This window comes from Cryptomeria japonica, chromosome 11 (genome assembly GCF_030272615.1).
Source record: "Cryptomeria japonica chromosome 11, Sugi_1.0, whole genome shotgun sequence".
Classification (NCBI taxonomy): Eukaryota; Viridiplantae; Streptophyta; class Pinopsida; order Cupressales; family Cupressaceae; genus Cryptomeria; species Cryptomeria japonica.
Window position 1 is genome coordinate 162,420,649 of NC_081415.1, and position 13,661 is coordinate 162,434,309.

General features: G+C 32.6%; 1 protein-coding gene across 1 annotated transcript; it reads right to left on the minus strand.

The window, feature by feature from the left end:
- Positions 1-11,949: 11,949 nt before the first annotated feature.
- On the minus strand, positions 11,950-13,456 carry LOC131066038 (GATA transcription factor 9-like). The gene is made up of 3 exons (XM_058000716.2): positions 13,375-13,456; positions 12,835-12,949; positions 11,950-12,705 (listed from the first exon to the last, which is right to left on the minus strand). The coding sequence occupies exons 2-3, from the start codon at positions 12,934-12,936 to the stop codon at positions 12,082-12,084; spliced, it is 726 nt and encodes a 241-aa protein (XP_057856699.2). The 5' UTR covers positions 12,937-12,949; positions 13,375-13,456; the 3' UTR covers positions 11,950-12,081.
- Between the last annotated feature and the right edge of the window lie 205 nt (positions 13,457-13,661).

Here is a 13,661-nt window from a genome sequence, read left to right on the forward strand (position 1 = left end):
CATCAAAATCCACGCAATGCATATCAAATTCTGAATTCATATCAGCATATGAATCCACATTATCACATATATCAATCTTATATGCATTTTCATCTTGTCTACTTTTCTAAACAAATCTAGGGAAAGAATCAGTAGCATATGTATCATACTTCACACCCTCAAAAAAATTATCAGTATCAAAAGGTGTACCAGTTGGGTATGAAATATTGGGCACACTTCTGGATGTATACCTTTGAAGATCAACACCTAAGAGTTCAGAGATTTGTTCACTACTTAGTGAACCTCCTCCTTTATTTTCATTTTTCTTGGCTAAATACCTTATGTGTTGTAAACATATTCCCAATCTAATGCATACAATAAATTATTTGTGCTCATGTCTTCATGTACATGTATTTTGTCACTATAACAACTTGTGTCTGCATCATAACCCTTATCATGTTCATCATAAAGTACTTCTATATGTTGCAACATGGTTTCATAACCCTGGTTGCAAACACTTTTTGGATTGAAATGAAAAACAAGATGATCTGTATTATTCAAATCTGAAACCTCAATAGGCTCATGATTATTTGAATAACAACTTATGCTCTCACAATTTTCTTCTTCCTCTGAATACACATCTGCACTATCATGCTAGGAACAAGAGTTATCTTCAGCATCATAAGACATATCTCCACTCACGGATTCATCTCCATCACTATATTCAATATTATGTGCACTTTTAGATTTATTCATTTCAGTCTCATCTATCCACTCGTTAATATGTGCAACACTTTCTTCTCTCAAGGTTGTAGACCAATTAATTGAGTCAGGCTCATTAAGCTCTAAGAATAACTCAATCCAAACAGACTCATGGGATCTAACATCAACTGGAAGCTCATTTGATGCAACACTAAATCTTTCATAAAAGACATATGATGATTCTTCCTTTCTTTTCTCCACTTTCCTTCTTAAAAACAAGATGAAACTATCTTGGATTCTTTGAAGATGTATTTCAATCTCCCTATCAATTTCTTTCAAATTTGACAAAGGGCTTTTTAGATCTAGGAACCACATCTAGATCCATCAAATCTGAAATGTCTATTGAACCATTACTTGGACAATGCATCTTATTGTTTTACAAACACTTTGCAAAACACATGTAGTCGTTAACTTCAAAACCTGACATACTTCTCACAATATTTCTGACTGAAACTTATTTCAATGAAGTACATAACCTCAAAACCAAAATTCCTTTTCCTGGTGACTTGCTTCACCTTATAAGGAACAAAGTTATCTCATAAAAATTTGAGGAATACCTAGGTATATTTGTTGTTTTGTCCACTTCACCTCTAACTGAAAATTTGAAGAGCACCTCCAAATCTTAGGCTCATTCTTACAGATTCACCACCTCCCTGAAGAGGAATAATATTTAACCACTGATCTTCACTCTGAAACACTTTCAGATTTCTGGGTCTCACACAGCAGAGTCACATAATATTTTTTTTTTAAATTTCTCAGCAACAAAATTTCCAATACACACACTTTCAAATTTGAAAATAACTTTTAGGTTTCTAAACTTCTAAGACTCTTCCCCAAATGACTTTGGCCAGACTCATGGATTCCCCAACAGAGTCACCATTTTTGTTGGTGACTCGGATGGGATAATCTCAACTATATATTAAACAACTTTTTCTTAACCGCAGACTCTCAACAGTTCATTTTCTCCCCAGCAGAGTTGCCATTTTTGTTGTTCTCAAAAATGAGGAAACCAAGTTCACCTGCAATATATCTATGAAATAGCCAACTTCAGACGATGAAGAACTTTGGGACTTGGACAACATAACAAGGATATGAATCCTTCTAATCTTTAGGCTCTGCAAAACCTAGGTGGGTGTACCTTTTGATGCATAAAATTAGACCAATGACGCACAAGACAACATCAATAGAAGTAGCTAGATCTCATTAAAGGTTCAAAAATAAGGAGGGTACTGTAGATAGGCTAAATATACATTGACAACTCGATAGGTCTGAACATGAGATAAGTGAAATAATTCCACAAAACAAAAAAGAAAGATATTATGATTTGATTTTTTAAAATGTTGTTTTGATAATCCTTCAACATTATAAAAGACCAGTGCCTAATCCTGGCCACAGAGTCATGCATAAAACTGAAAGAGAAATCTCAGATGCAAGCTACTTTTGATATTAAATTTTCATGTATGAATGCCTTACATTAATACAATCCTCTTCTCTTATCACAAAATCTTACTTATATATCCAATATACATTCAAAACCATTAATTTTGGGTTTTAGGATTTAAATCCTTCCTTGAAGAATACCCAATAGACAAACATTACACTCTCAGAGAAAACTGAAAGAGACAAACCCAAATTACCCTTGCTAAGATAAAATTGTATAAATTTAAATGGTATTTTGGAGACAATTTTATGGAAACTCACACATCCCTTACATATGTGTAAACCTACAAATTGAAAACAAAACCTACAGCAAAGACAACACTGAAAACCCAAAAGAAATACACTGTCATTTGCAAAATCTGAAAAAATGCCATCACTAGAACCTAGAATTCTGGAGCCTTCTCACAAAAATTATGGAACCCTTACAAAATGAGAAGACCTCAGAATAAGAAGGAAGAGAGAAGAATTTCAGATTTCATCTCTAACAATGACCACTATACCAAATCTTTCTGCATTAACTACTCACACACTTGGCCTGCAGAAAATTTTCTCTGACAAACACAAAAAGTTTCTGAAATCCCAAGGCAACTGCTCTCAATATATTTGATGTGTGCTACAAATGATTGCAAAAAAAAGACTCCTTGGATCGAGAGCTTTCCAACGATATATAACATGCCTACATTTGGGCAAAAAATAACCCCTCAACCATCAACCTCACTGCAGGTCAATCATTTAAATTTCTGTATTTTACACTATAGTCTAAAACTATATCATTTAACTTTGACTTTTGCCTTGATCCTCCTTCTGTGCTCCACCACGTGGCACCCCCTAATTGGCTCCGAAGTCCCTATCCTACCACCTTAGCACAGTCAGACTCACCATCGAAATGAAGATCTTCTTTGTCATTGGGTCACGATGGATATTCATCAAGCCATTTCCCATCACGATCTAGCGACAGCCATTGATCTTCCTCGGGCTTGCTCGATCATTAACTTTCCCCTTTTTTACACGTGCTTTGTTGTTAATCCACAAGGATTAACTAGTGAGCACTTTTCGAACACGAATCAGCGACCATCGTTGGATCTTTCGCACCACTGTCCGATCTTCCTTGATCTTGCTCAACTTTTACCTTGCCTAAGCGGCTCCCTTTTGCCGCATGTCACTCTTTGGTTTTTCTGCGCATCCAGTTGGCCAGTATCTAACATGCCACATGACTACCACGTCACCTCAGGTCAGACCCTCCATAGGACCTGGGCCCGCCTTGTCGCTAAGTCGCAATGGATACTCTAATGAGCCATTTCTCATCACGGCCTAGCGACCACCATTGGATCATTGCGATCACCACCCGATCACCCTTTAATTCGCCTTAGTCGCTCTCCTGCCAAGTCCCACCATTTGGTCGCCATGTCGCGAGGGTATTCATTTCGAGCACTTCACAATTGCGGTACAACGATAGTCGTTGATAGTCCCAGAACTTTACTCCACCATTGATCTTCCTCAGATCTGTTGTTGGATCTTCTCGATTTGCATGACCCTTGGCCTCTTCTCACCATCTTGTCACAAAATTTGGGTTGCTTTGAGATGTGTGCATGCACATGCGTGGGGGGCCCATCGACACTGAGCTTAAACTTGCCAAAAGCCTTTAAGCTTTTGACACAATAGATATATGTTACTTTGTATTTAAATACAAAATATTCCCTTCCCACAACCAGTGTGGGATAAATGTTTATGCCTGGCGACACTTACTTGGAAGTTTCTCTGGCCTTTTAAAACCCTCTTTGGTGCCCGAGTAAAAAATCTTTACACAAGCCGATTGCATTTGCTCTGAAGTTTCTTTTCTTCCCATGTTTCACAGGCACGCAAGGGGAGGATTGCTAGCTTCATTTTTCATGCCCTCAAACCAAGCGATTCAGGTTGATTCAACAAGAGGTCTTTTGAAAGTGTAGAGAAGAATTTTGAAATGGGCCACTCAAATTATCAAAAACTTTATAGGTCCCAACAAGTATGTTTATAGCTAAAAGATTCATGCACTGAGAAGCAAAAATCATCACAACAGTTTGGTTTCAAACCATAATGAATATAGTTTAGTTGCTTTTAAGGTTTTGTAGTGTCTATTTTTATGTCTTTAATTAATTCTCTTGGTTTTCCCTTGCTATTTTTTATTTTTAATTCTTAAAATTTCATCTTATGATTTTTTTTTGCCTATTTCAAAACCATTTGTTACAATAATTAAAAATAGAAAATATTTTATCCTCAACTAATCCATTGAGATAATCAAGCATAGGATTTTACTATGTAATATGGATAATTAATCACTAAAAATATAACATGGATGATTAGCAATGAGGACAATGCTAAAATTTGGGGCATTCCTTCAATGAATATTTCATTCATGAAATTCCCATATTTAGAGGTTTCAAAAGACATGATATGTACAATATGGAGAGAGAAATAAGTCAACTATGAAGATCAAGATAGTAGAAGAAATAAATAGATAAATAAATGAAAGAAACAATATTATGTTTCCTTTTACGAACATATATCATGGATCGATTCAAAGTAGAGGTACCCATCTCCATTTAAGTTTTTTTTTATTGTGTTGTAGGGAATGTAGTTACTCAAACTTGTAACTTAATGTTGAGATTTTTACAAATTTGATAGTAAAACACATGTAGTTAGGATAGAAAATTATTAATTAGCCTAAGTCAATTAATTAAGAAGGTATTAATTAAATGATTAAGGTGGTGGATTTGTGGATAATGTTTTATTTAAATAAGTCTAAATTTATTTAATTAATACTAAAGAGTAATTCTAAAGGATGAATTAAATAAATAATAAATAATTATTTAATCTACTAGGATGGTGGAAATTCAAATGTTGTCAAGTATAGATGAATTTATTTGTCTACATTTTGTCCATCTTTGAGATAGTGTCATGATTATAAAAAAGTTATGTTATATGAAAGAATAATAAAACATGTAGTAGATAGAAAGTGATAGGGTCAAGTAGCATAAATCCCTAGTCACTAGTAGGATAAAAAAGATGAGGAGTAAATTGTAGGAAATCCCCTCAAGAGGACAAGTAGGTGCCAAGAACACCGGTATTCTCTCAAAATAGATAAGAGAAGCATATGATGAAAGGTGAAATGATGAAAATAAAGAAAAATGATGAAGGGATCGATCAGAGGAATACTAGAGGATAATCATGTTGTAGTGGTACAAGCAACCTAGATTTTATATTGTGCTTCATGTAATGTACCAATGTATAAATAAATAAAATGACTATATTCCAAGTACATGATAAAAAAATCAAGTGCAAACATATATGCCTTATGAAACCCTAATCTAGAAGACCATGATCCTTCTATGGGTTTAAGATGCAAAGACCATAATAAATTCTAACAATGATAATACACATAAGGATCAAGGAAGAATTCACAAAAAAAAAAAAAAAAACCAAAATTTTGACCCTAATCAAGCTCAAAACTAATTTATTTATTGATGGATCAATTGGTGATGATGATGAAGAGGATAGTGATGTTAATGATAATAGAAGCTTGTACCAAAATAATTAGGAAGGATATATCTCTATGATGATAATTAGTGTAATTTATGAAAATGCAATCGGGTAATTTAGGACCTAATCCCACTTTCATCCAAATATTGGAATATGAAGGTACCTAAAGGAGAAATCCCTTTTGACTAAATACCGTGAAAGAGAGTCAAGTGATACTTATAGGGTTTCTATTCCTTCATTGATATGAAAGAAAATATACTAAATGTAGGGGAATGCAAAGCTATACTAATAGGATGGACAAATGTTACCTTTAATAGTAGTATTAACAAACAGATGCAGTAACTGAATTAAGATAGAAATTATAGATCTAGGAATGAAATTTTGATGTGCACCTATAATAAAAAATTGCCATTGAATTGATAGGATTGGGGCACTGGGTTCCCTAGTCATAGAGACTAAATTGAGCTACAAATTAGGGGACACATTTCTGAGTCTATCTGAGATAAGCCTATCAAATCTAGAGCCAAATAAGGAGGACCAGGGCATGGAGGTCACCCTAGTCCCTGAAAACCAGGTCCAATTTTTTATGATGGGTCTGTGCCTATTCTCTAAGACCTCCCAAAAATTCCCTACTTTGACAAAAACCTATGACTACACCTACAAGCTAGAAAATGGTGTGTTTGTGGCTATATAGGGTTTTTCCTTAGTCAAACCCCTTGTTTTGGTGATTTCCACCTCCACAAATAGTCGATATTGTACAAAAAATGTGTGTGTGCCTTAGAAACTCATGTGTTTGTAAGATTCCTATGAGATAAATGCAAACTAGAGTTCTACCCTATGTTTTGAGTAGAAACCCTAAAATGAATGTAATGTAAATGCTTCAAATCACAAAATGTGATATAGTTCTGAAGCAATAAAAAAAATCTAAAATCAATGTTGTGTAGATCTAAAACTAAAATAGAGATATGGAAATAACATGATGTTATCAATATATGTTTGGTTGTCATTGATGTCAAACTCAGTGATCCGGATTGGTCTAGATGTTGTATATTAGTATACAAATTGAAGGTGATGGAGAGCAGTGGAAGATAGGTATGTATGTATATCAGGAAGCTGGTAGTTGTTGTAGGTGTCTTATAGATTTGTATTCCAGAAGGTTGATTACTTTTTAAATGTTTATTTGTAGTATGTGGATATGTTTTTCATGTTGTCCAAGTTTTGGTCTTGGTTGTGGCAATTGAATTTGGTTCTCCAGAAGTTGTTCACCAGAAGTATATTTAGTGCTAATGGTGTTCTGACAATGTTTGTAGTGCTCCACATTCTAGTTTTTTATTATGATCCTTTGGCAATACATTATTTATGACTTTAAATCCTTTCTATCAAGCTGGATCGCATTTTTGTACTTCGAAAATGAATTCTTATGAGAGTTCAAGGATATGTTCATTTTGAGTCTAGTTGACCTTAAATGTTTTCATTTTTTATTTTCTCCAATGAATCTAGCATGTGATTTGACCATTGGAAGATTCGGGAAGGAATATATGTGGGTAACAGCACAAAATTGTGTCATGTTTCAGGCCAACTTATCAGCACAAGTGAACTTAAGTAATTCTAACTAAAAATTAATTTGTCAAAGATATGATCTATAGAGATTCATTATAGCTATCTTATATATGGGCAACAACTTTTCCAATTGGAATTGTCTACTAAATGTATATTTATACCACTTTGGGTCTAACTACTAGCTTTTTTTTTTTTTTGAAAATCTTGATGTTTCAACAACTCCTACTCTTATGAATAATATTTTTTTTGAAATGTAAAAATACCCTTTTATAGATCTATAAATGAATTTTCTAAAATATATATCTTTTAATATTTTAATTACTTTTTTATATTTTATATTTTATTTTTATTGAAAGTAGGTCATCAACAGTAAAAGTACTCAAATTTATTTTTAAAAAAAAGGTTGCACTAAGGTTTGGAGTTATCAATATACACAAAAAAATTGAAGAGAAAAAATGTAAAGTTTACAGGTAATCAACGTTTTATCAGCAACTAAATTATAGTGTCCACTTTATAAGAAAGTATATTAAAAAAAAAAAATTCAAAATTACAAACATAAAATACACAATAAAAAAAATATACATTTTATTAGTTTACATCATTTCAAAATTCAGAACATATATTTCACTTTATATTGATTCAATTTAAGAGCTTTGTAGATTGATGGAAATTTTGAGGAAAGCATTTGTAAAAGAGTGTTCATGTGTGGTCGTTGAGAAATATTCTTGACTGGATTTGTTGCAAGTTGAGAGATATCAAAGTATTTAATTTTTTAAAATTTAATAATTTTATATTATTTAAGTGGAATAATGAAAAAATTAAATGCAAGATTATTCTACATTAAAAATATATATATGCTAGTAGAATAAGCAACAAAAACAACAACATATAAGAATTAAATAAATAAATAATAATAATAATTTTGTAACTTCAATAATCTATTTTTATAAATTATTTCAATTAAAATAAATAAATATTAATAACATTTTTCAATTTATTTAATTTAACATTAATAAAATTATTTTAACATTTTAAATTTTATTTAAAATGATTCTTATTAAAGGAAAGTCTAAATTGAAACCTAACCATTATTAAACTATAATCTTAATTATAACCTTTATTGAGCCCTAAACTTAATTGATTAATTGAACCTAACTTATTCTTAATCCTAGTTGAAGTCTAACCCTAACTCTAACATAATTGATCTCTAACCCTAACCATAAACCTAATTGTCCCCTAAGTGAACCATATGCATAATTACATTTCCATTGGAACTATGAAGTGCAAATAAATTGTAACCCTAATTGAATCATAATTAAACACTAACATAACTCCAATTAAACTATAGTCATAACTAAACCCTAATGGGTACTCTTCCATCCTAAGTCAAATTGAACCTAATGCTAATGATAAAGATTGGGGTTAAGGTTATGATTGGGGTTCAACCCGAGTTAGGATCAAGGTTAGTGATAGGGTTAATTTAAGTTTAGGAATAGGGTCTAATTATAGTTAGTATTCAATTAGACTATGGATTTGTAATATATTATGGTTAGGGTTGATTTAATTTGTATTTAATTTTACAATTAGAGTTCAAATAGGGTTATGGAACAATAAGGTTTAGGGTTAAGGTTAGAATTCAATCAAGGTTAAGGTTATAGTAAGGGTTGAATTTAGGTTATAATTTAAAAAGGGTTAGGGTTTACTTTGGATTAGATTTCAATAGGGATTAGCATTTAATGTATCCTATGTTATATCTGGTAGTTGTTATTTCAGTATATTATATAGTTGTATAGGACATTAATGAGTTTATTATTGGTTTAGATATTTGTACAATTTTACTTCCAAGGAATATATATTTTTAAAAACTATGGTGGTATCAATAAATAAAACTTGATACCACAATAGTATGCTTATAAATTATTTAATTGATTACAAGTAGAAAATTCTAAGTCCAAAAAAATTCTTGAAAATATTGTTATATATTAGAAAATATATTTTATATCTAAAAATATTATTTAATTGATTGGCTTCTTTCATTTTGTGAGAATAGTTCTTATAAATACAAAAAAAAAATTCTAAATCAACATTCATTTATTTTTCTTATTGTTTCTATTTTCAAGACCCCTTCAAAACATGTTTTAACCCTTAACACAACACATACATTTATTTTCCCTATTGACAAATCAACTTCAATTCTTCATAACACAAATGTTAATTATATTAATAATCATGCTAGCCAACTTTTTAAAAAACGTTAAATAGAAATTGATATAATACTATTTAATATTTAATTTCATATTTTTTTATATTGATGAAGATTTGAACTCAACACTACTTAGATGCCTACAACATATAAACAATAACAAAAACATAAAAGAAATAAGAAGATACAACAAATGATTTATCGTGGTTCGGCAAATATGCCTACAGCCATTATATAATCATATTCAAATATGAAATGAACAGTTAGGAGAACGCGAAGGGTCATGTGACTGTTGGACTTCACATTCCCAACAATCTCCCCCGTGAAGGCCAACTAGCATAGCCATGCACTAGCATCCCTACATCCATTTTTCAAAATTCACATTAAAACCAGCCTACTAGATTTTAGCTTTGCGAACTATTGTTCACATACGCTTCGAATCAGCCTTTTCCAAATCAAAGCAGAGTTAACAACTCTATCAAGCACAAACTCACCCATTATGCCAAAAACTGAAACACCACTTTGTCCCAGTTTAAAATACATTTCTTCATCACCATCACCTGAACTCCCTCGTAAAAAAATATCTACCGATTCACAATTATTGGATTCTAATATCCAAACAAAACAAAACAATGGCATTATTTTCATCATCAAACAACTCCATTAGATTGTTATCACGAGTTCGAGTTCTCTCACCCTCAGGTTGTTCATCATTGATGTTGGCACTATCATCCACATCCATCCAATCAGGTTGGTGAATGTCAATGCATTTTGGTCGAGATAAAACATCTCCTCCTCCATTAGAATAAGCATTAACAGATTTAATAACATTTTCATTCACTCCATGTGACGCCTAAAACCGCTTGGAGCGATGCCCATTGTCCTCTGCTCCTGTCAATGGTCGCTTTTGCTTCAAACTAGAAAACTGACTTTTATCATTTACTATGTCATCTAAATCCATAGGCTCAGAGGCTTCTATGAAATTATCTGCACAAATGTTGTCATCATTATGGGAGTGCCTCTTTATTTTTGCCAAGGCCATGTCATCCGTAGTGCTCTTCGAAGCCAAAATTTCTCCCAGGTCTCTTTGCCCTGCTACCTCACTGCAATCTGCACCCTCCTCATCCTGGGAGTCAACAACAAATTAAGCTTGGGTCTCCAATGGCATGCACTCTTCCTCCCACAATCTCTTGAGTTCATCCTCTTCAACAACAACCACTTTTTCAACATCTTTCAGCTTAGAAATTTCAGCATCTATACAAGGACTATCATGGCATTCAACCTTCACCACACAAATGCCAACAACTTCCCGACCATTAACAGTTTGGCCAATAAGTGCCAAGGCTGGCTCAAGGGGAGAGTAAATAAGAATCCCAACATCCTTTTCCTTCCCTAGATTTTCCTCTTAAACTGAGTCCCCCTCTTTCTTCCAACCATCCCACCCATGTAAGCAGCGCTTGAAGCATAGTTTTACATGGAACGTAGAACTGCCATAGAAGTTATAGGTTTTACCTTCTGCTTCTTCCTCCATCTCTGCTCAAGCTAACATGGCTCTGATACCAATTGTAAAGATTAGAAAGAGAAGAGAAAACAATAACACAAACAGAAAAGCAATAAGAAGAGACAACACACGATTTATCGTGGTTCGGCAAATATGCCTACATCCACACTCAAAGCAAGGAATAACTTTTATTAATCAACTCAAATACATGGGCTGCACACAGCCATTATAGAATGCGAAGGGTCATGTGATCGTTGGACTTCACATTCCCAACAATTAGAAATATTTATTTATTGTAACTAATATTAGCCAATCATATCTATATTATAGAAAAAAGTTGAAAAATATAAAACAAAAGAAAATATTTTGTTTTCATTGATCTAAATAATTTTATTTAATAACCATTTAAACATGACAAATGAATTTTCATTACAATAGTATACTATAAAAAAAATTTAAAAAATTTAAAGAAAGAAAAATAATTGCTTTTCATTGGTCTAAATAATTTTTTTTAATAACCATATAAGCACAACAAAATAAATTTTCATTACAATAGTATTGTCTAACGGCTAATAATAGAAGTATTAATTATATTCACCATCATTCTCACAAACTTTTAAAAAATCATTACATAGAAATTAATGTAATGCTATAAATTATATAATATTTAATATTTGATTTGGTACTGAGAAAAATGCAGAAAACATTTTTTATTTCTATTCTTCTAAATAAATAGAAAACTTGAATGTTATATAATATTTTCATTACTGTCCTTTGCTGCTTACCAAACAGTAAATACATCATGAAATTTTATTGGGTCCAACAAAAATCAAAAACTCTTTTCATTAATTAAAACAAAATTCAACAAGTTTTCGCAGAACAATGAAACAGATCAAAATAAATTTTCAAAACCAGAAAAGTTTTTTTTTACAGCCGAAAAGAAATTCCTATCCAGTCCATTAATCCTTCCTCCTCTATAAAACTTATTCACTTACAAGTTTAGCAGAACAATCAAACAGATAAAAAAACGATTTCCAAAATTAGAAAAGTTTTTCTTCGCACCCAAAATTTTATGCAGTAATATTTCCTTCCCAAAAACTTATTCTCTTACAAATTATATTTAGTCGCCCTTCATATTTTTTCTACTCCTCATTTCCAACACCACCTTGCTGGAATTCGAGTGTTTATCAGGAGAAAAAGAAGGGCTGGCAGCAGGCCTGTATTCTGGTAAAAGTCCACCTGACTTATATCTCACACCACAGGCATTGCACAGTGTTTTAGGACCCAGTGGCCCACATCTCCACTGTGGAGTTTTATTCACACCACAATGTAAGCATATTCTGGCATCATTTACCTCCTTTTTCTTCCCTTGCTCAGAACCCAAGTTATCTGATTGTCTCCAGGCTGCAGCATTATCAAACAAGCAAGACTCACTGCCAATAGTGGAAATGGGTTTAGAAACCCATTTAGAAACTGTAGTTTTTGATCTCTTGCTTCTTGGCTTTCGTTGTATTGTCATTCTTGAACAAAGAATAAGGTTTTTCACAGTGCAGGACCTGTTGTCTAAGTCTGAACTGAGATCAGAACTTATGGCATTTTGAGAAGTACTTTCTGGACATTGTTCTTCATCCTTTTTATGTTGCAAATCAGCAGAAGTTTTCTCTTTTTGTTCTCCTTCAATGAAGTCTTTTATCCAGTCAATGTCATAGAAACCGTTTACAGAGAAAAGAGAACCCACTTCTAACTGTTACATAAATAAAGAGAAAAACCCATGTCAGAGATTACTTCACATTTCTAAACATTTATATTTATATCTAATCTAATAGACAAAATGAATACCCATTTCATAGAATCTCGTTAGAAATGCCCTTACAGGAATAGACCAGTCGCCTGCATGATTTCCTTCAATGGCTCCTCCAAGTTCCTCATCGCTAATGTTCAGCAGGTCATCAACATTGTAAAAGATATTATCCATGATATCAACTCCTCTGCAGTTTTTTGTATCCAAATCCATCTTATCAGATGCAAAGAAAATTGTGTAACTTAAGATGTAAATAATTTACCCTACAACGGTTATGTCATGACAGATTAAAACATCTATTCTCTTAAATGTGTTAGAAATCAAGCACAGTGCACAAATAACTATTTCAACCTAATGTGGTGTTAGATAAGGCGGTTACCCAATTGTAAAAGACCTCAGTAGGACATATCAAGATATCAACCATATTCAACGAAGAGTTTGTTCAAACTATCTGTTATGAATAAAAGAAACCCTAATAAGATCGTTATTCTCTTTCCACTTCACTTCATAGCCATGCACAAGCGTGGCATTGAAATATAACATTACTATTCCACTAATGAATCATTTTGGATAAAAAAGTTAAAACATGAGAAGTTTCAGAAAGGACCATACCTCTACCTGGCCTATCTCTTCGCTAGACTGTAAAAGAAAAACTTACAGGCCAAGATTGAAAAACAATGTTATACTGCTTCGGTGTGTAACATGTTCCTGTTTGAAAGGCATTCTTCATTATATATTGATGAAAAACAGCTTAGTTTTGATGAAAGTTAACAACATTGGAATAGTCAAATCCTCTCCACCTCATCCAATGCAATGGAATCCTACAATGTAGCCAATACCTCGGGTTTGCAAAACAAAGGAATTTTGTGAAATGCTGGAATGACAGTCAACTCACCGAC

Excerpts from the sequence above, each read along its gene's own strand:
- LOC131066038 (XM_058000716.2), bottom strand. The coding sequence starts at position 12,936 with ATGGATAATATCTTTTACAATGTTGATGACCTGCTGAACATTAGCGAT. Across the intron at positions 12,706-12,834 it reads CAGGCGACTGGTCTATTCCT|TTAGAAGTGGGTTCTCTTTT; the intron begins GTAAGGGCATTT and ends TTTATGTAACAG.